At 46.0% G+C, this 23,336-nt stretch overlaps 2 protein-coding genes across 2 annotated transcripts; both read left to right on the forward strand.

The window, feature by feature from the left end:
• Window positions 1-6,452: 6,452 nt before the first annotated feature.
• Window positions 6,453-8,676, forward strand: LOC121846351. Its single transcript, XM_042320496.1, has 6 exons — window positions 6,453-6,620; window positions 6,753-6,819; window positions 7,030-7,183; window positions 7,462-7,498; window positions 7,606-7,916; window positions 8,327-8,676. The coding sequence occupies exons 1-6, from the start codon at window positions 6,567-6,569 to the stop codon at window positions 8,652-8,654; spliced, it is 951 nt and encodes a 316-aa protein (XP_042176430.1). The 5' UTR covers window positions 6,453-6,566; the 3' UTR covers window positions 8,655-8,676.
• A 1,371-nt stretch (window positions 8,677-10,047) lies between these two features.
• Window positions 10,048-12,295, forward strand: LOC112248406. Its single transcript, XM_024417393.2, has 3 exons — window positions 10,048-11,332; window positions 11,523-11,604; window positions 11,787-12,295. Exons 1-3 carry the CDS (start codon window positions 10,121-10,123, stop codon window positions 11,903-11,905), a joined length of 1,413 nt encoding a protein of 470 aa, XP_024273161.2. The 5' UTR covers window positions 10,048-10,120; the 3' UTR covers window positions 11,906-12,295.
• The last annotated feature ends 11,041 nt before the right edge of the window (window positions 12,296-23,336 follow it).

Genomic DNA, 23,336 nt, shown 5'->3' on the forward strand with positions numbered 1-23,336 from the left:
ACAGCCATAGGCCCAGGGATTTCACATCACATTCCATGATGCAATGCAGAATACGGCTTCACACAGAACAATCACCAAACCCATAAGATAACACTTAGCACAGCACAGCCAAACATCATGTATCACATGAAGAGGCATGTGTGTTCTCCAGACGTGATACCTTGTCATGGACCTGCTGTTTCGATCTTCGCTCTCTCTCTCCCCCACCTCTCTCATTCTCTCTCTCTCTCTCCCCCTCTCTCTCTCTCTCTCTCTCTCTCTCTACCACACCTGCTGTCTCGACCTCTGAATGTTCGGCTATGAAAAGCCAACTGATAATTACTCCGGAGGTGCTGACCTGTTGCACCCTCTATAACCACATTATTTTGTTGACTGCTGGTCATCTATGAAGAATGTTTGAACTACAGTACTTGAAGAACGATCTGTCCTTAATGGCCATGTACACTTTATAATCTCCACCGGCACAGCCAGAAGAGGACTAGCCACCCCTCAGAGCCTGGTTCCTATCTAGGTTTCTTCCTAGGTTCCTGTTTTTCTAGAGAGTTTTTCCTAGCCACCGTGCTTCTAAATCTGCATTGCATGCTATTTGAGGTTTTAAGCTGGGTGTCGGAATAAGCATTTTGTGACATCTGCTGGTGTAAAAAGGGCTTTATAAATAAATTGTACTGATTGATTGATGATTGATTGTATGAAATGGAGTAGCATCTAATAACATGTGCGCCGACAGAGATGGCCGCCTCGCTTTGTGTTCCTAGGAAACTATGCAGTTTTTTGTTTTTTTTACGTGTTATTTCTTACATTAGTACCCCAGGTCATCTTAGGTTTCATTACATACAGTCGAGAAGAACTACTGAATATAAGATCAGCGTCAACTCACCATCAGTACGACCAAGGATATGATTTTCACGAAGAGGATCCTGTGTTCTGCCTTTCAACCAGGACAACGGAATGGATCCCAGCCGGCGACCCAAAAAAACGACTCCGTAAAAGAGGGAAACGAGGCGGTCTTCTGGTCAGACTCCGGAGACGGGCACATCGTGCACCACTCCCTAGCATTCTTCTCGCCAATGTCCAGTCTCTTGACAACAAGGTTGATGAAATCCGAGCAAGGGTAGCATTCCAGAGGGACATCAGAGACTGTAACATTCTTTGCTTTACGGAAACATGGCTCACTGGAGAGATGCTATCGGAGGCGGTGCAGTAGGCGGGTTTCTCCACGCATCGCGCCGACAGAAACAAACATCTTTCTGGTAAGAAGAGGGGCGGGGGCGTATGCCTTATGACTAACGAGACGTGGTGTGATCACAGAAATATACAGGAAGTCAAATCCTTCTGTTCACCTGATTTAGAATTCCTCACAATCAAATGTCGACCGCATTATCTACCAAGAGAATTCTCTTTGATTATAATCACAGCCGTATATATTCCCCCTCAAGCAGACACATCGATGGCTCTGAACTAACTTTATTTGACTCTTTGCAAACTGGAATCCATACATCCTGAGGCTGCATTCATTGTAGCTGGGGATTTTAACAAGGCTAATCTGAAAACAAGACTCCCTAAATTGTATCAGCATATCGATTGCGCAACCAGGGCTGAAAAAACCTTGGATCATTGTTACTCTAACTTCCGCGACGTATATAAGGCCCTGCCCTGCCCTCCTTTTGGAAAAGCTGACCACGACTCCATTTTGCTGATCCGTGCCTACAGACAGAAACTAAAACAAGAAGCTCCCACGCTGAGGTCTGTCCAACGCTAGTCCGACCAAGCTGATTCCACACTCCAAGACTGCTTCCATCACGTGGACTGGGATATGTTTCGTATTGCGTCAGATAACAACATTGACGAATACGCTGATTCGGTGTGCGAGTTCATTAGAACGTGCGTTGAAGATGTCGTTCCCATAGCAACGATTAAAACATTCCCTAACCAGAAACCGTGGATTGATGGCAGCATTCGCATGAAACTGAAAGCGCGAACCACTGCTTTTAATCAGGGCAAGGTGACTGGTAACATGACCGAATACAAACAGTGCAGCTATTCCCTCCGCAAGGCTATCAAACAAGCTAAGCGTCAGTATAGAGACAAAGTAGAATCTCAATTCAACGGCTCAGACACAAGAGGTATGTGGCAGGGTCTACAGTCAATCACGGACTACAAGAAGAAAACCAGCCCAGTCACGGACCAGGATGTCTTGCTCCCAGGCAGACTAAATAACTTTTTGCCCGCTTTGAGGACAATACAGTGCCACTGACACGGCCTGCAACGAAAACATGCGGACTCTCCTTCACTGCAGCCGAGGTGAGTAAAACATTTAAACGTGTTAACCCTCGCAAGGCTGCAGGCCCAGACGGCATCCCCAGCCGCGCCCTCAGAGCATGCGCAGACCAGCTGGCCGGTGTGTTCACGGACATATTCAATCAATCCCTATACCAGTCTGCTGTTCCCACATGCTTCAAGAGGGCCACCATTGTTCCTGTTACCAAGAAAGCTAAGGTAACTGAGCTAAACGACTACCGCCCCGTAGCACTCACTTCCGTCATCATGAAGTGCTTTGAGAGACTAGTCAAGGACCATATCACCTCCACCTCACCTGACACCCTGGACTAGTCAAGGACCCACCTCCACCCTACCTGACACCCTGCTTACCGCCCAAATAGGTCCACAGACGATGCAATCTCAACCACACTGCACACTGCCCTAACCCATCTGGACAAGAGGAATACCTATGTGAGAATACTGTTCATCGACTACAGCTCAGCAATCAACACCATAGTACCCTCCAAGCTCGTCATCAAGCTCGAGACCCTGGGTCTCGACCCCGCCCTGTGCAACTGGGTACTGGACTTCCTGACGGGCCGCCCCCAGGTGGTGAGGGTAGGCAACAACATCTCCATCCCGCTGATCCTCAACACTGGGGCCCCACAAGGGTGCGTTCTGAGCCCTTTCCTGTACTCCCTGTTCACCCACGACTGCGTGGCCACGCACGCCTCCAACTCAATCATCAAGTTTGCGGACGACACAACAGTGGTAGGCTTGATTACCAACAACGACGAGACGGCCTACAGGGAGGAGGTGAGGGCCCTCAGAGTGTGGTGTCAGGAAAATAACCTCACACTCAACGTCAACAAAACTAAGGAGATGATTGTGGACTTCAGGAAACAGCAGAGGGAACACCCCCCTATCCACATCGATGGAACAGTAGTGGAGAAGGTAGTAAGTTTTAAGTTCCTCGGCATACACATCACAGACAAACTGAATTGGTCCACCCACACAGACAGCATCGTGAAGAAGGCGCAGCAGCGCCTCTTCAACCTCAGGAGGCTGAAGAAATTCGGCTTGTCACCAAAAGCACTCACAAACTTCTACAGATGCACAATCGAGAGCATCCTGGCGGGCTGTATCACCGTTTGGTACGGCAACTGCTCCGCCCACAACCGTAAGGCTCTCCAGAGGGTAGTGAGGTCTGCACAACGCATCACCGGGGGCAAACTACCTGCCCTCCAGGACACCTACACCACCCGATGTTACAGGAAGGCCATAAAGATCATCAAGGACAACAACCACCCGAGCCACTGCCTGTTCACCCCGCTATCATCCAGAAGGCGAGGTCAGTACAGGTGCATCAAAGCTGGGACCGAGATACTGAAAAACAGCTTCTATCTCAAGGCCATCAGACTGTTAAACAGCCACCACTAACATTGAGTGGCTGCTGCCAACACACTGAGTCAACTCCAGCCACTTTAATAATGGGAATCGATGGGAAATGATGTAAAATATATCACTAGCCACTTTAAACAATGCTACCTAATATAATGTTTACATACCCTACATTATTCATCTCATATGTATACGTATATACTGTACTCTATATCATCTACTGCATCCTTATGTAATACATGTATCACTAGCCACTTTAACTATGCCACTTTGTTTACATACTCATCTCATATGTATATACTGTACTCGATACCATCTACTATATCTTGACTATGCTGCTCTGTACCATCACTCATTCATATATCTTTATGTACATATTCTTTATCCCCTTACACTGTGTATAAGACAGTAGTTTTTTTTGGAATTGTTAGTTAGATTACTTGTTGGATTATTACTGCATTGTCGGAACTAGAAGCACAAGCATTTCGCTACACTCGCATTAACATCTGCTAACCATGTGTATGTGACAAATAAAATTTGATTCGATTTGATTTGATCTATCCATCATGTAAAATGAACATTGAGCACTGTCTCCATGGAGTACAGCACTGCAGCCTTAGGCAATGTATATTTACGTGGTGCATAACATTATCTCATATCACATGCATGGCAAGACATGATTGATGTAATTAGATGCTCTGGAGAGATCCCACCCTCCTTCCCCAACACATGTAGAATGCTTAGAAACCACCAGAAACTTTGAAATAGATCAACAGATGATGTTTTATCAAGGTCTGTTGGTTTACATCAGAATCAGAACTGATGTTTTATGTCAAAACAAGTTGATGCATGGTTATCATGTTGCATTGGGTTTGTATTTGTATTTGTTGGATCCCCTTTTACAGTATCTTCATGGGGTCCAGTAAAATCAGGCAGTTATACAATTATAAAAAACTATACATTCACAACAGATTTCACAAAATCCATGTTCCTGTTTGATATGCCAACAGTCACTGTGACACTATGATATGTATTCTGATTAAGTCAACAATACTTCTAGGCATATCTGACGTCATGTATTTGATATCTTTATGTGAAGGTTAATGTCCATATTGACATCAGTTCTTTGTGTTTGAGGACGGTTCACTGACGGGGTTTCGAGGGATACGATTAGATTAGACTAGTTTAACAGTTACAGAACAGCTACAGTAGCCTATTAGAACAGCTGCAGTATCAGAGGCGCAGAGCCTTAATTAACGGGCTACACATAATGGCTGACGACAGCCAGGTAAGGTTAATTTTAGCCTACGTTTAACGAGCTTTACAGTTGTCCTAATTCCATCTTGTTCTAATGGCAAGTTTGCCTTAAGTGCAGAAACGATGGTTGATATTAGAAAATAAGTATGATTGGAAGTTTAGGCAAGTAATTCCAATTGGGGAATTGTTGTGGGATGTTAGTATAACATATTGCGCGTGTAGCATTCGAGCTAATGGAGGATTGGGCAGGCCGACAGGTTGCTATAGGATCCTAGTATCATGTATGTTATAGAGATCAGATCTGGCTGACTTTTTCACCTGAACTGCTCATTGGCTGTCCATAATGAGCCCAGCGAGCAGGATGTGTAGCTGGGCTCTGCAATAATTAGCTCCCAGAGCAATTACAAATACCTTTTGTTATTTTAAAAGCGTCATTACAACTAGCAACATGACAGGCAGTCACCTCTAAGCAGGACTCAGTAGAAACGCTATGTGTTGGATTTGTCCATGTCTCGCTAAATTAACCTAGCTACCAGAACAGATGTGGAGAATGTATACTACAGTTTTAAGGGATCTCTCTGAAGGTTTTAGATGATACAATGGTGCTTCGTCCTCTGGATGAAGAACCATACATCTCGGCTTGGCTTCATTGCATTATTATTTGGGAAACGTTGACATGCCATTTGTGTTGACGGATGGATGAAAATAATGTAATTATAGTATCGTTATACATAGGTTAGCAGAAAAATCCGCATGAGATACCCATAGAACTGAGCCCTGCTCCATTTCAGCACCATGCCGTGGTCTCAGGTGCTGTCCAGACTCGAAACATTTCAGCACCATGGCACGGTCCCCTGACGCCAAGAAACGTGTCAGCACTATGCAGCGGACAGCTCCATAGTGCTGAAATAGTTCAAGCCCCCTAGAACATCATTGATTTTAAATTATTCTAGGTGCAAGTGGTTATAATTTATTGCATGTCCTAGTTTTGCAGTTTTGCAACCTCAGAATTATAGCTAATGGATGGCAGCGAGTTACGTTTTTGTGCATGGCGATGAATACGGATGCTTGATAAACCATAAATTAAACGCAAAAACGTGCACTTACAAATATTTTCGTTTTGCAGAACTTTGACAAGCTATGATCTGTTTTCTAATGACATTGACAGTTCATATAGACATTAGACTTAGGCCTAATTGTGACATCATGTGTGTATGACATCTTTGAAGAATGCCCTGGCTTGAGCCAATCGGTATCGAGTATTCAACAATGCTTTGGCATAATTCACTTCAGTTGTCTGCCGATGGTTCACTGATGTTTTTTCAAAGGAGGTATTAGTATTTCCTCTAAACAGCCTACAACAATAAGCTACACATCATGTCAGATGACAGCAAGGTATGGTTCATTTAGCCTATTTTGAGTTTAGAGGAGAAATTACTAACAATATAGTAGGTCACTACCAAAGCAATAGGTCTCACTGGTTTGATCCATGGACTGAAATCTGACCACTATTGCTGTTTTGTTTAAAATAGGAGCGAATAAGTTGTTTCACAAAGTCACAACCTAGGACTGATATTGACCTCTCATTTATCCACCAGAGCGTGAAATGGGAGGATCCCCCGGATGACCAAAATAAGGTTGTGGGGAATATGAAGGATGAAACAGAGACACATGAGACCAACAAGAACAGGACTGGAGGCAAGGTAAGACATATGCTGTCCTTTACACATGTTCTGCCTACTTAGGCATCACTAAATCCTAGCCTTAAAGCATTAGGAGGAGACGCTACACTGACCTTAGATCTGCTATGAGACCTATAATCTGTTGTCATGTAGGCTAAACGTAAGTCCAGTGGCCGTGCCAAGAAGACTTCCGTGGAGGAGGACAGCAGCATTGGTGCAGGTCCGAGATTACTTCATGTTGGGTGCAGGTTGTGTTCAAAATCATCAGCACTGATCTGAGAAGATAGTATCTATATAGGTGAAAGCAATATAGTGGAGGCCCGCAGAGAGATGTGCTTTTACCTGTCCAGTGCAATCAAATCACTAAAGGTGAAGGAAATTAGGGATCAAGTTCAGATTCAACTTTAGATTTCTCTTTGCGGTTTCCCAGAGTCTTCTCAGACACCCGGGTGTGGTTTCCGGGAAAGGGGATCTATCATTGAGCAGCTGGAGAAGGAGGCTCAGAGGACTCTAATGCCTTCTCTCAAGATTGAGACATGCTGTGCCCCAATCCTCCTCTCCTTCCTGAGGAGTCTAACTGATGAGCAAGTCCCATGTCTTTTTCCAACCTCACATAAAACAACTCTGAATTTATAGTCATAGTGCACCTTCTAACCACAAATGGGATTTTAGACACTACACCTAACATCACTGTAACCACACCCCTAACTCTTCCTGTAAATCAAGAACAAAATGTCACATGTACTTGCTAATAGCTTAATTAAATACACTTTTATTTTCCCTAACATGGCTATCTAGTGACTCCACTAACTCAATACCAGTGTGCAGGTCAAATATGTTTCCTTTCTTTTCTTTTCTCTAGCCAATGGAGAGTGATTCAGCATGGCATGAAAAATAACGTAAGTCTCTCCACATAAGGTTCTGGTCAAAAGTTGTGCGCTATATAGGGAATGGTGTCATGGAATTGCTTGATTGACAAAAACATTACTCTGTTTGTTGGCCATAGCTCACATTCGAGCAGCTCTCCATGCTGTGTCTGAAGATTGTTAAAGTCGTGACCCAGACAGCCCTCCGGATTCTCCTACCAGCGCTAGCTCGTATCATGGGGGTGAACCTGAGGAGTGGGGCAACCTCCCCAGAATCCCAGTGCTCTCTGACAGGGTCTGAGGATTCCTTAGGCAGTCTGGATGAGAGAGAGAAAAGGCTGCTGACCAGTGAGATGAACTACTGGACTAAGGAGAGGAGGAGGAATGGCAGTGCAGGGTGCCGCCATAAATCCACTCGCAGAACCTCATCACCATGCTGTTCGCCTAAGAGGTACGTTCACAGCAATATTTCAACTTAATAATTGCAAGACCTGACCCATACTTATCATAAATTATTAACTTGGAATTCACACCTTGTAGTTTTAAGTTCTGGTCAGAAATGTTGCCACTGAGTGGGTGGGTCCAGGTGAAAGTCATTTTTAACTGGGTAAGCCATTAAGTCATCTATGAATAAATAGATCAGGTACATGCCTTTCAGAATTAATCATATTCTGATGTCGTACAAACATAAAAATCAGGCAAAAATCGTGTCAGTTGGCTTTAGGCTTCTAGAACTACGGTGGTATGAGAAGTAAACCATCAGTGCTCTAATTTGGTTATCAGGCTCACTAATGACCCAGATTAGATACCAGTTGGTCACATTTGCATGGCATAAGTGGTGATTGTGTGTTTATCTTCAAGGTCCCAGACCTCATTGCAGAGCTTGCCTGCAACTAGAGAGGCTCCCCTCATGGAGGAGCCTCTAAAGGCTCTTTTTGGGGTAACGGAAGAGAGCCTCCTGATATCCCTGGTTGAGGGTCACTCCAACCCCACCTCCTCCAGCTCCTCCGATTTGAGCTGTGCTATCGTGGGAGAGGTAGTACACCAGCTTAACTCTGGCCTCTCAGTGGCCATTCAGGCCAGCTCGGGAGTTGCCCCCTATGGACAGTCAGGACATAGCAGCAGGCAAGGAGGTCATTCGGGTAGTCTCGGTGCAGATCCTGGCCGAGCTACAGAGCCAAACGTCTGAGCCAGAGTGGGTAGGGTTTATCGAGCCCCTCATGGACCCTGTGACCGATGATGTGCTGGATGCCATTGTCGGCACAATGGACAAAATGGCACAGGACTTCAACATCCTATTGGATCTGGCCAAGAAGATGACAATCTTGGGGTCTAAATTTCTGACCAATCTTCAATGTGACCTTGATGTTGAGTGTCCATCTGGGAAAGAAGGGACCACTCACTTTCTCAAAGAGACTGGATCCTCTACCAGTGTGGTGGCCAGAAAGATTCAGACCCTCTCTAGCCCCGACTTTCAGTCTAAAGCCCTGAAGGCGGTGAGCACCATCCTTACAAGGAAAGTCAGCAGCTCTTCTGGCATGGCTCCTTCCTCTAGGCCTTCTAGTGCTGCTCCTAGCCTTACTGAAGCTCCCCTAAATACCAGCTGCACAGCCCTGACACCTGTAACCTCCACTGCCACAGTGATTGTTAAGGCATTTGTGGGAGGCATGGAGACGATAGCATCATTTGAAGGCACATGTGAAGCAGTTGATTGGCCAGCTCCTGTAAATGACCACAAAACAGGATCTTCACAGATGATAACCTTCTCTCTAGCCCGCACACTCTACGGCCGTATACGAGCAAAGCTGAGGGACCTTTTAACTCTATCCGCTCGAGAAGAAGGTGTGGCTAAGGATGCTTCTCTTCAGGGTCTTCATACACCCTGGAAAAGGCAACTGTTTCAACTGTTGAGGTCCAGTTACCCAGCACCGAACTTAGTAGAGTTCCCAGTGAGAGCCAACCAATACCAGCTCTCTGTCTCTCCAATCTGGATACCAGTACTCAAGAAGTTCTTAGCAGTGTTTTTTCCATCTACAAGTCAGAGTTATCAAAAGTGGAGAGTAAATCCTTGGCCGTTGTCAGTTCATCTGATGAGTCCCTAGAGGCTTGTTGGTTTGTTGATAGTGTCCTATCAAAGCTCGATGACTATACTATTTCCCAGTCACCCTCACCCAATGAAGACTTGAGCGTGAGTACTCAATATTCTCAACTGAGCTCAGAAGAGAGTGTCAGAATCACAGAGTCCTCTACTAGTCTGATTCAGAGCATTAAGAAGCTCTCTAGCAATGACTTCCAGACTCAGGCAGAAGAGGCAGTGAGTAAAGTGCTGATGAGATCCAGTCATTCCTTTATCACAGAGATCAGCCATACTGGTCTTCAGAAAAGTCTGCAGGCTGGCTTATCATCTAGCTCACCATCAGAGATCCATGTCCTTTCAGAATCCATGTCCTCCATGTCCTCTGGATTAGTGGAAACCTTTGTCAAAGGAATGGCGACTATTTTCCAGAAAAATGAGTCCACTGACACTGTGCTACTGGAAAGAAGTGGGAGACTTTCGCAGTGCTCCCACGGGGCTCCCAACTGGATGATACTGAATTGAGTGTTAAAATATCAGAGGAGAAGCTTTGGTCAACAGCTAAGACCATCTGTGTCAGTATGAAGAACACACTTAAGAATTTCTTCACAGGGCTGAAACCACCCGGATCCGAAAGGACAGAAAATGATTCTTCCAAAGAGACCCTTGGGGAAATCCTGGTTGCTATCCAGAGTGAAAGTTCAAACTTAGGGGGACGAATGAAGGATTCCAGGGAGCTCCTTCAGATCAAAGATATGGTAGGAACTATGCTGAAGGAGGTTGAGAAAAGTGAGAATGACAGTGAACAAGTCTGCCAAGACATCCCTAGAACCTGTTCATCTTTGTCCACTTCTTTAAATGGTCGTAGTTCCTTGTCCAGCTCTTCAAAGAGTCCTAGGTCAGAGTGTGAGTTAGAGATCAACCTCCCTGGCACTCCCATCCCTGACGAAGTGCCTTTTGATCTGACCTGCCCCATCGTCAGGAGCTCCTGCATCGACACCAGGGTCTCTAAAATACCAGAGATTTCTTCAAGTGACCTAAAGACAAAGATGATGGCACACACAGATGAACCCCTGTATCGTAACAGTCCAATGACTGACAGCAGTCGACCACCGAGTGCTAAAGCCTCTTTTCGATCCTCCACTCCGTCTTTCACCAGCAAGGGAACCTCTTTGGTACCAAAGGGAGATGGGATTGACATTGAAGAGAAGGAGGAGTGTATCCCCAGCAGCTCTGGCCATCTGAGGGAGCTCTTAATCACCCCGGACATCAGCAGTGCCACTGCATTCCCACTGCAGTACTTGATGGACTCCAGCAAAGATGATGGCATCTGTTTTGTCACCATACTGGTGATAAGGTTGCTATCGGAGATCAGACCCTCAACCCTAGATGGACCCTCCCAACAGGTAGCAGATCTGACAGAAACATCTCAGCAACTCATCAGACAAGTCCTGTCTGAGTTCTGTGCTGCATCTAGATTCTCCAGGACACAGGCATATTCCCAGAACCTGAACATCCAAAGGGTGTTCAGAGGTGTACATAAAAACCTCATGGAGGAGTTTGGCTCTTATAACACCCTGCAAGCAGCTATTTCCTCCCAGGACCCTGCATTTGACAGAGTCCTGGTAAAGTCCTTGACCCAGCAGCTGGTACAGGGATGCAAGGAGGCGTCAAGACCAGCTTCTGCTGCAACAAACCCATCAGACCAGGCTGAGACAGAGAGGGGGGCTGAGCAGAAAGCAAGAAGGAGCTTCCTTTGCTTTTCAATGACCAAACTCAGGATCAACTTCAAGGTATAGCAGGGAGTTAGCATTTGTTTTTGGTTCCAGTTAGGTGCTGATGTTATTGATGTTATTGATATGATAAGACAAATACATGAGATAAATATGTTTTATTAATCACTAAATTGTTGCCTTGGATTCAGAAGTGTTCCATTTATTTATTTATTCTCTTTATTCATTTTCTTTACCTTTCTTCTGTTAGCGTTCCAAGAGAGGAAACAAAAAGGACTGCCATTCAGTCCAGGAACAGACTGAGATTCCCTCTACTGATGGACATTGCATAGGTAAGGACTTTAGAGCTCTGCTATAGCTTGTAGTTTTGTTTAGGTGTGTGTTAGAAACATAGGTATGCCTACCAAACTCATAGCACTGTTATTTTTCAACGTTACTATACTGCATCTCTCTCTCTCTCTCTCTCTCTCTCTCTCTCTCTCTCTTACCCCATCCATTTCTCTTGTGTTTCTAGCTCCAGTTGGAGAGGTTTCTCCCTCCATATCTCAGCCTGTCAAAAAACGATCCTTGATTGTCAGGGTCTTTTCAGCAATGATGAAGCCATTCAGGCGCTTCACCAAGAAGAACCTGTGACCTGTTACGCTGCATGAAGAACTACTTTTGTAACAGCAAGACTTTTGACAAGAGGAATTTCTGCATGTCTACCCTTTCAGAGTCTATTTGATCAAATAAATGGCAATGATTTTACAAGAATTTCAAGTGTTTTGGAAGATTAGTAAAACTGAAGCAGCTTTTCTCAGAGAAATGCACTAGTTCCCCCTTGGTTATACATTTATTGTGCAGTTTTTGAGTTGGCAGGACTTGGGGCAGCAGGTAGCCTTGTGGTTAGAGCGTTGGGCCAGTAACTGAAAGGTTGCTAGGTCAGATCCCTGAGCTAACCATGTAAAAATATGACGTTCTGCTCCTGAACAAGGTAGTTAACCCACTGTTCCTAAGCTGTCATTGTAAATAAGAATTTTTTCTGAACTGACTTGTCTTGGAAAATAAATAAAATAACCACAGCTTGACTCTAATACAATAGTTGATGCATAGACTGTCAGATAACCAGATGTTGTCTATTAATTTAGTTTGATTGGTAAGAGCTTATTAGCAGCAAGGGGAAAACACATAGAGGAGAATTAGCTATCTGCAGCTAGATGTTTTCTATATGTTTTCTATATGTTAAAAATATAAGTTCCAAAAGTTGACAGTGTATGTCAGAGCAAAAACCAAGCCATGAGTTCGAAGGAATTGTCCATAGAGCTCAGAGACATGATTGTGTCAAGACATAGATCTGGGGAAGGGTACCAAAACATTTCTGCAATATTGAAGGTCCCCAAGGACACAGTGGCCTCCATCATTCTTAAACGGAAGAAGTTTGGAACCACCAAGACTCTTCCTAGAGCTGGCCGCCAGGCCAAACTGAGCAATCGGGGGAGAAGGGCAGTGCAGTGGAGCAGCAGTGCAGTGGAGTAGCTTCAACAGCCATAGGCCCAGGGATTTCACATCACATTCCATGATGCAATGCAGAATACGGCTTCACACAGAACAATCACCAAACCCATAAGATAACACATAGCACAGCACAGCCAAACATCATGTATCACATGAAGAGGCATGTGATACCTTGTCATGGACCTGCTGTTTCGATCTTCTCTCTCTCTCTCTCCTACTTTCTCGACCTCTGAATGTTCGGCTATGAAAAGCAAACTGATAATTACTCCAGAGGTGCTGACCTGTTGCACCCTCTATAACCACATTATTTTGTTGACTGCTGGTCATCTATGAAGAATGTTTGAACTACAGTACTTGAAGAACGATCTGGCCTTATTGGCCATGTACACTTTATAATCTCCACCGGCACAGCCAGAAGAGGACTAGCCACCCCTCAGAGCCTGGTTCCTCTCTAGGTTTCTTCCTAGGTTCCTGTTTTTCTAGAGAGCTTTTCCTAGCCACCGTGCTTCTAAATCTGCATTGCATGCTATTTAAGGTTTTAAGCTGGGTGTCGGAATAAGCATTTTGTGACATCTGCTGATCTAAAAAGGGCTTTATAAATAAATTGTACTGATTGATTGATTGTGAAATGGAGTAGCATATATCCATCATGTAAAATGAACATTGAGCACTGTCTCCTTGGAGATGCATAACATTATCTCATATCACATGCATGGCAAGACATGATTGATGTAATTAGATGCTCTGGAGAGATCCCACCCTCCTTCCCCAACACATGTAGAATGCTTAGAAACCACCAGAAACCTTTGAAATAGATCAACAGATGATGTTTTATCTCCTCTCAAGGTCTGTTGGTTTACAGTATCTCAGAATCAGGAACTGTCATATCCCATGTGATATGTCAAAACAAGTTGATGCATGTGTTATCATGTTGCATTGGGTTTGTATTTGTATTTATTGTGGATCCCCTTTAGCTGCAGCAGCTACTCTTCATGGGGTCCAGTAAAATGTAGGCAGTTATACAATTATAAAAACATTCCTATACATTCACAACAGATTTCACAAAATCCATGTTCCTGTTTGATTTCGGGGTAGGCTGCCAACAGCACGTACTGTGACACTATGATATGTATTCTGATTAAGTCAACAATACTTCTAGGCATATCTGACGTCATGTATTTGATATCTTTATGTGAAGGTTAATGTCCATATTGACATCAGTTCTTTGTGTTTGAGGACGGTTCACTGACGGGGTTTCGAGGGATACGATTAGATTAGACTAGTTTAACAGTTACAGAACAGCTACAGTAGCCTATTAGAACAGCTGCAGTATCAGAGGCGCAGAGCCTTAATTAACGGGCTACACATAATGGCTTACGACAGTCAGGTAAGGTTCATTTTAGCCCGCGTTTAACGAGCGTTACAGTTGTCCCAATTCCATCTTGTTCTAATGGCAAGTCTGCCTTAAGTGCAGAAACTATGGTTGATATTAGAAAATGTTAAGGGAATTAAATTCCTACATGTTTTAATACCCAATTAAATTGAACACTCTGTCCACTCCTAAGAATTTGTAAGACTCTTATTTGCATAAAATGGACAGAGACCAGTCTCAAAATCAATCTGTAGCGTTTATTCTCGAGAGTACTGAACACGATACAGTTTACCACAGGTTATAAACTGAAAATGACGTCATTAGTTTTCGAACTGTCCCGTCTCTTCTCCCACCCTGGTACAAAGGCAGTATCTCAAGCCTTCCCACATCGTCCCACACCAATTTAATATAATTTATGACAGAGCCAAGGTCTTCCTGTGTAGATAAGCATTCTAGCCAGTCTGACGATAAGTTCATTCATTTCTACCTAGGAACAGACAGTCATTGTTCTAATTCTTAATGATATATACACACATTATATTCAGTACTAGGATTAAAAGAAAATTCATACATCTATACAGTAACATAATAGTATTCTGATTATTCAGTCCTGATTGAAATGTATACATAATTAGTCATTATTGATAAAAAATCCCTTAACATATCCACACTATGATTAAATATTATACATCCAAGCACACATCTAGTTATATTAAAATATTAAAAAGCATACATCTATTTTTATCAGAAATATTTATTGTTATCAAAATACCACCTAACATAAACCAATTCTTGCATTCACATTGACTGTTTTAGGCCAACATCAGAATCATAACCCTTCTCATCAGAATTTTCGTTACAATCTTCATCGAAACAAGATACAACCTAACATCTCTAAATATCAAAATGCTCTTATCAAAAACATAAGTTCCTCGCATATGAAAAATTTGGATTCATTAATCTATTTAGGTTTGAGGCATGTATTCATCCTTCCACTGGTCAAATCTTGGAATCAGTCCGTATCGCACCATCTATTTTCTCATTGATTTCTCCAGAGTCCTGGAAATGAGACCTCATACACAGGGAATTAGACAATAGCCACAAAACTAAAACAGTCACACAGGTGAAGGTAGCCCTTAACACAGTGATCATAACATTTTTCCATTTTCCAAACATACTATCAAACCAATTAGTCAAAGAAGTATCCACCCCAGAGTTTTCTGCCAACTCGTGAGCCAGGGTGGTCAAACCAGCTGAGGCTTTGGTCACTGATTCATCTGGAGCTGTGCCATCGAGGAACAAACCATCTCCACCCACTCTCACCCTTTCCAGCCAACAAATATATCCAAGATTAATTCTATTCCGCCAAGTCATTCATTACATCTCTGGTATAATTGACGAAGCGCTGTGGATTATCCTAAATATAATTGATCCAGTTCACATTCTTATTTGAGTGTGGACCACTAGAAAATACTTAACTCTAATCCTGCTACGATCTGATTTCTTGCTTTGAACTCATCTGGTAATCCCCGTAGAACCCCAATGTTATCAATATATACTCTCTCGTCAAAAGACCCAGATGGAGTACTTATTTTCTCCCGTTTGGCCAACTTCATGTCTTGGTGTTGAACGAGTGTGAAAAGCATTCCCAAATGTACAAGGTCGCATAATCCTGTCCAATCTGCCGGTAAAAACTGGCCATAACAGCATTCCCCCACACAACCACCAGATGTCAGCCCTGGCCCACTTTACCTTATTGAAATCCCCAGAGTTCAACCAGCCTGTCAAATCAGACATGGTCTCGACAGTGTTAATATTCTCTGTCCTATTGCAGGTACTAACTTCCCCTACATATTTCCCATGAGTACTGTACCGGGCCAAACAGTAATAATCTCCTCCGGTCACTGTAAAGGGAGGAAGTCTTGATTTAAAGGGAATCTGTGGATATAAATAGTGCAAATCAATACAACTGTCATTATCTGGCATTCTTGCTTTCGTGAACAGCTTTACCATACAGGCCATTCCCCTGGGTGAATCAATTCCATCAAATGGAGAGGGGATGGTTGTCAGCTGAGGTTTGGCTGTGGCGCAGGCATAACATTTTTCTTTAGCTACTGGTCTGGCTGTATAGTGGATCCATTCTAACCAAAGATTAGAATCCCCATAACCAGTTTCTACCTCGATCACTTCCTTCAGATCTTTCGTCTTCACTATCTTCACCGGCCCTTGGCTCTGGACTAATCTGCTGTCAGTGTCTGTTGTGTCAGGTGCTCTGTATTCCTGCTGACGATAGAGTTACCACCTGGCCTAACCTCCTATACCCGGACCCGTACTAGGGTGTCGACCAAAAACTGGTCAAATCCAACATACCATAACCCTAGATCCTCTTTCATTACTGTTTAAAGGGTAAGCCGTATCTTTATGCAATACATCCCTCTCTCCGGATTACAGTCAAAAACTCTCACCTTCACTATACTCCACCTCCTTCCATACTGGGTGAGTGGATTCATATAGCCCTCTGAGCTATGACCTGTGTCCACGACCAACATGGGGACCTGCACCAATATATACCATAATGGCTCAGAGTCCTAGACTGCCATGTAGTTAGAGACCCCTTTTGGTCTACATAAAACTCCATTGAGACATCCTTACCAACCTCTACTCTAACTTCCTATCTACCCAGATCTAGGGATCTCCTATGCTTGTTTGGAACAAAATCCTCATCGTCTAAACCATGGGTCAAATTACCACTCTCCGCATACTCAGGTGGGACGTGCTGTATCAGGAATATGGCACCTACGATAAGACAGCTCAGACCAAACAGCACTCCGATGAAGCCCCACCCTTTTCCCGGAAAACATATCATCAGCAAGAGGCGACACACTTTCACTTCTATGAACGCTCACAGCTGGGGAAAAGTTAGGTATAAGGGAATCTTCAGTAAGTTTTGTAAATAAACAAGATTTTTTTCTTAAAAAGAAAGACAAAAGACTGTAGATTCTCTCACTGAGTTTGATCTTCCCACATGTGTCACCAGTCACCGTACCCTAAAGGTTGCGGTTCCCTTCCTACCTCTGTGATTGTTCGACAGTGTCAGGGTGTCCTACCCTCCTACAATGTGTGATATGCACCCCGGGAGCTCTTTCGGCTATCCTCACCGTGAAGGCAGTCACCAGGAGTACTTGGTATGGCCCCTCCCCACCGTGCTGCTTCCCGTCTATCCTCACCGCGAAGGCAGTCACCAGGAGTACTTGGTATGGCCCCTCCCCACCGTGCTGCTTCCCATCTTTCCTCACCGCGTAGGCAGTCACCAGGAGTACTTGGTATGGCCCCGCCCACCGTGCTGCTTCCCGTCTATCCTCCTCGCGTAGGCAGTCACCAGGAGTTCTTGGTATGGCCCCTCCCCACCGTGCTGCTTCCCGTCTATCCTCACCGCGCAGGCAGTCACCAGGAGTACTTGGTAAGGCCCCGCCCACCGTGCTGCTTCCCGTCTATCCTCCTCGCGAAGGCAGTCACCAGGAGTACTTGGTAAGGCCCCGCCCACCGTGCTGCTTCCCGTCTATCCTCCTCGCGAAGGCAGTCACCAGGAGTACTTGGTATGGCCCCGCCCACCGTGCTGCTTCCCGTCTATCCTCACCGCGAAGGCAGTCACCAGGAGTACTTGGTATGGCCCCGCCCACCGTGCTGCTTCCTGTCTATCCTCACCGCGAAGTCAGTCACCAGGAGTACTTGGTATGGCCCCGCCCACCGTGCTGCTTCCCGTCTATGCTCCTCACGTAGGCAGTCACCAGGAGTACTTGGTATGGCCCCGCCCACCGTGCTGCTTCCCTTCTACCCTCCTCGCGTAGGCAGTCACCAGGAGTACTTGGTATGGCCCCGCCCACCGTGCTGCTTCCCGTCTAATCTCCTGCGTAGACAGTCACCAGGAGTACTTGGTATGGCCCCTCCCCACCGTGCTGCTTCCCGCCTATCCTCCTCACGTAGGCAGTCACCAGGAGTACTTGGTATGGCCCCGCCCACCGTGCTGCTTCCCGTCTATCCTCACCGCGTAGACAGTCACCAGGAGTACTTGGTATGGCCCCGCCCACCGTGCTGCTTCCCATCTATCCTCACCGCGTAGACAGTCACCAGGAGTACTTGGTATGGCCCCGCCCACCGTGCTGCTTCCCGTCTATCCTCACCGCGTAGACAGTCACCAGGAGTACTTCGTATGGCCCCGCCCACCGTGCTGCTTCCCGTCTATCCTCCTCGCGTAGGCAGTCACCGGGAGTACTTGGTATGGCCCCACCCACCGTGCTGCTTCCCGTCTATCCTCCTCGCGAAGGCAGTCACCAGGAGTACTTGGTATGGCCCCACCCACCGTGCTGCTTCCCTTCTATTCTCCTCGCGAAGGCAGTCACCAGGAGTACTTGGTATGGCCCCTCCCCACCGTGCTGCTTCCCTTCTATTCTCCTCGCGAAGGCAGTCACCAGGAGTACTTGGTATGGCCCCTCCCCACCGTGCTGCTTCCCGTCTATCCTCCTCGCGTAGGCAGTCACCAGGAGTACTTGGTATGGCCCCTCCCCACCGTGCTGCTTCCCGTCTATCCTCCTCACGTAGGCAGTCACCAGGAGTACTTGGTATGGCCCCGCCCACTGTGCTGCTTCCCTTCTATTCTCCTCGGGGACTGGGTTGAGTGAATCACCTTATCCTGTAGTTCACCTGTAGTGCATAAATCTCGGACATACAGGTTTGGTTAACAAACAGTTTCTCATTTGTTCTATCTGATTATATCTTTAACTTCTATGCCTACTTATTAGCTACATTTTTTTATTATTATCCAATAGGCCACTAAGTGTCCTATCCTAGACCACAACTTACCCATCCCCCTTTTGATATCTGGCTCTGCCCAGGTAACAACCTTATCTACTCTAAATAATGACTTAGGTAAGATTAGTAAATTATCCTTATGTTCTGACATTATCATGTATGTCCAATTCTCCCTTTGGCGCCCATTCATATTTATCCTGTACCAATTCTCTGTCAAGTGGCTTATCTACTTTTAAAAGGTATCTGTGTTCATTTCCTCTCTGCTCTGTAACAACTATATGTTGCTTCCAAATTTTAACTAAATGTCTCACTGTTTGGCTTTATCTAAACTCATTGATTTAAAAAGAAAAAGAAAAACATGTCTATGGTGTCAATTTCTAAAGTCCTTATACAGGTTAATTAAGGTTCTTGATCCTATCCCTAATCCTGAATCACCACAGATGTCATATATCCCTGTCAAACTTTAATACTATTTAAATAAAAATAAATATTTTTAAATAAAAATATTCTAATATTCTAATATTAATTAAAGCCAAAACGAATGCTAACCATATCCTATCTCTTTCCTGTGTTAATGAAATCTCCCCTTCGGGAATCCACTGTATTTTATCTAAAAATAACGAGTTAAACTTAAAAATCAGTCACATCAATAATTTAATATATGTTGCCTAGTTTGAGATACCTTATCTACCGTAATTTACCATCCCTAAGAACTGCAACTTATTTTCATAAATAATTTTAATACTTATAAAATCGCCTTTTCTATCATGTGTTTTCCTGCCCTATTGGCTTAATAACGGTGTTCTGTCCAAACCTCAAAAGGACCATCTTCCGCCATTTATTATCGATGATTAATATGATTTCTGTTCCTGTTGCAGTACTAAAAACTCCATTATAATACATTTACTTTAAAAACCAGTATCACCCATGACTACAAATTCATTATTCAAATGGCTCCCCCCTGTGGCTGATCAGACCAACTGGGAGAGCCATGGAAACTTGGTCAAAGGTTACACCACCCCTTTACATTCGTGTTCCATACCATATTAGACATATTAAAGAACCCTTTATCTTTAAAAAAAAATGTATTCACTTGTCTAATTAAAACTCAGAAAATAAAACTCCTAATATTCCATATGTGAGTGTACCCCTTTAAGATATCTTGTCTCTGGGAACAGGGAAATCTCCTTAACGTAAACATTTACTACAAAAACAAAACCTTATTGTCACGCCCTGGTCTAAGTATTTTGTGTTTTTCTTCATGTATTGGGTCAGGCCAGGGTGTGGCATGGGGTTTTTGTATTGTGGTGTGTTTTGTCTTGGGGTTTTGGTGTGTGTGTATTGGGATTGTAGCTAGTGGAGTTATCTAGCAAGGTCTATGGCTGTCTGGAGTGGTTCTCAATCAGAGGCAGGTGTTTATCGTTGTCTCTGATTGGGAACCATATTTAGGCAGCCATATTCTTTGAGTTTGTCGTGGGTGATTGTCCTTAGTGTCCTTGTTCCAGTCTATGTGTTAGGTTACACAAGTATAGGCTGTTTCGGTTTTCGTTTCGTTATTTACATTCTTTGTTTTGTAGTGTTTGTGTTACTTCGTGTTTATGTTATTCATTAAACATGGATCGCAATCTACACGCTGCATTTTGGTCCGACTCTCCTTCACACCTAGAAAACCATTACAGAATCACCCACCACCAACGGACCAAGCAGCGTGTCAACAGGCAGGAGCAGCAGGAGAGGCAACAGGTGCAGCAGGAGAGGAGGCAACAGGAGCAGCCCAAAGAGGAGTACAGTATGGACTATACTTCTTGGGAGGAGATAGACAGGTGGGCGGTCGACCCAGGGAGAGTGCCGGAGCCCGCCTGGGATTCGATGGAGCAGTGCGCGGAAGGTTATCGGAGAATGAGGTTGGCGAAGCAAGCACGGCGGCGCGGACGGAAGCCCGAGAGTCAGACCCAAAAATTTCTTGGGGGCTCACAGGGAGTATGGCTATGCCAGGTAGGAGACCTGTGCAAACTTCCTGCGGTTACCGGGGGGCTAGAGAGACCGGGCAGGCACCGTGTTATGCAGTGGTGCGCATGGTGTCCCCAGTGCGGGTGCATAGCCCGGTGCGATATATTCCAGCTCCTGGTATCGGCCGGGCTAGAGTGGGCATCGAGCCAGGTAAGGTTGGGCAGGCTCGGTGCTCAAGAGCTCCAGTGCGCCTGCACGGTCCGGTCTATCCAGTACCACCTCCACACCCCAGCCCTCCGGTAGCAGCTCCCCGCACCAGGCTTCCTGTGCGTGTCCTCGGTTCAGTACCACCAGTACCAGCACCATGCATCAGGCCTACAGTGCGCCTCGCCTCTCCAGCGCTGCCGGAGCCTTTCTCCTCTCCTGCGCTGTCGGAGTCTCCTGTCTGTTCAGCGCTGCCAGAGCCTTCCTCCTCTACAGCGCTGCTGGATTCTCCTGCCTGTTCAGCGCAGCCAGAGCTGCCAGCCTGCATGGAGCTGCCAGGCTGCATGGAGCAGCCAGAGCTGCCAGGCTGCATGGAGCAGCCAGAGCTGCCAGGCTGCATGGAGCAGCCAGAGCATGGAGCAGCCAGGCTGCATGGAGCAGCCAGAGCTGTCAGTCTGCATGGAGCTGTCAGTCTGCATGGAGCAGCCAGAGCTGCCAGGCTGCATGGAGCAGCCAGAGCTGCCAGTCTGCATGGAGCAGCCAGAGATGCCAGTCTGCATGGAGCAGCCAGAGCTGCCAGTCTGCATGGAGCAGCCAGAGCTGCCAGTCCATGGAGCTGTCAGTCTGCATAGAGCAGCCAGAGATGTCAGTCTGCATGAAGCAGCCCGAGCTGCCAGTCTGCAGAGCTGCCAGTCTGCCAGGAGCTGCCAGTCTGCATGGAGCCGCCAGAGCTGCCAGCCTGTAAGAAGCCGCCAGAGCTGTCAGCCTATATGGAGCAGCCAGAGCCGCCAGTCAGCCAGAGCTCTTCCAGAGCCGCCAGTCAGCATGGAGCAGCCAGATCTTTCAGTTCCAGATCCGCCAGTCAGCCAGACTCTTCCAGATCCGCCAGTCAGCCAGACTCTTCCAGATCCGCCAGTCAGCCAGACTCTTCCAGATCCACCAGTCAGCCACTCTTCCAGATCCGCCAGTCGGCCAGACTCTTCCAGATCCGCCCGCCAGACTCTTCCAGATCCGCCAGTCGGCCAGACTCTTCCAGATCCGCCAGACTCTTCCAGATCCGCCAGTCGGCCAGACTCTTCCAGATCCGCCAGTCCAGACTCTTCCAGATCGGCCAGACTCTTCCAGATCGGCCAGACTCTTCCAGATCCGCCAGACTCTTCCAGATCCGCCAGTCGGCCAGACTCTTCCAGATCCGCCAGTCGGCCAGACTCTTCCAGATCCGCCAGATCCGCCAGACTCTTCCAGATCCGCCAGTCTCTTCCAGATCCGCCAGACTCTTCCAGATCCGCCAGTCGGCCAGACTCTTCCAGATCCGCCAGACTCTTCCAGATCCGCCAGTCGGCCAGACTCTTCCAGATCTGCCAGTCGGCCAGACTCTTCCAGATCTGCCAGACTCTTCCAGATCTGCCAGACTCTTCCAGATCTGCCAGTCGGCCAGGATCCGCCAGTCGGCCAGGATCCGCCAGAACCGCCAGTCAGCCAGGATCTGCCAGCCAGCCAGGATCTGGTAGATCTACCTACCTGCCTGAGCTTTCTCTCACTCCCGAGCTTTCTCTCACTCCCGAGCTTTCTCTCACTCCCGAGCTTCCCCTCAGACCCGATCTGCTTCTCATTCCAGTGGGTTTCTGGGTGAGGACTACTAGGCCATGGTCGGCGGCGAGGGTGGACTATCCAGGGACGCGAGGAGAGGGGACTAAGACATTAACTGAGTGGGTTCCACGTCCCGCGCCGGAGCCGCCACCATGGACAGACGCCCACCCGGACCCTCCCTATTGTTTTGAGGTGCGTTCGGGAGTCCGCACCTTAGGGGGGTTCTGTCACGCCCTGGTCTAAGTATTTTGTGTTTTTCTTCATGTATTGTGTCAGGCCAGGGTGTGGCATGGGGTTTTTGTATTGTGGTGTGTTTTGTCTTGGGGTTTTGGTGTGTGTGTATTGGGATTGTAGCTAGTGGGGTTATCTAGCAAGGTCTATGGCTGTCTGGAGTGGTTCTCAATCAGAGGCAGGTGTTTATCGTTGTCTCTGATTGGGAACCATATTTAGGCAGCCATATTCTTTGAGTTTGTCGTGGGTGATTGTCCTTAGTGTCCTTGTTCCTGTCTGTGTTAGGTTACACAAGTATAGGCTGTTTCGGTTTTCGTTTCGTTATTTACATTCTTTGTTTTGTAGTGTTTGTTACTTCGTGTTTACGTTATTCATTAAACATGGATCGCAATCTACACGCTGCATTTTGGTCCG

The sequence above is a fragment of the Oncorhynchus tshawytscha genome, linkage group LG04 (assembly GCF_018296145.1).
Source record: "Oncorhynchus tshawytscha isolate Ot180627B linkage group LG04, Otsh_v2.0, whole genome shotgun sequence".
NCBI lineage: Eukaryota > Metazoa > Chordata > Actinopteri > Salmoniformes > Salmonidae > Oncorhynchus > Oncorhynchus tshawytscha.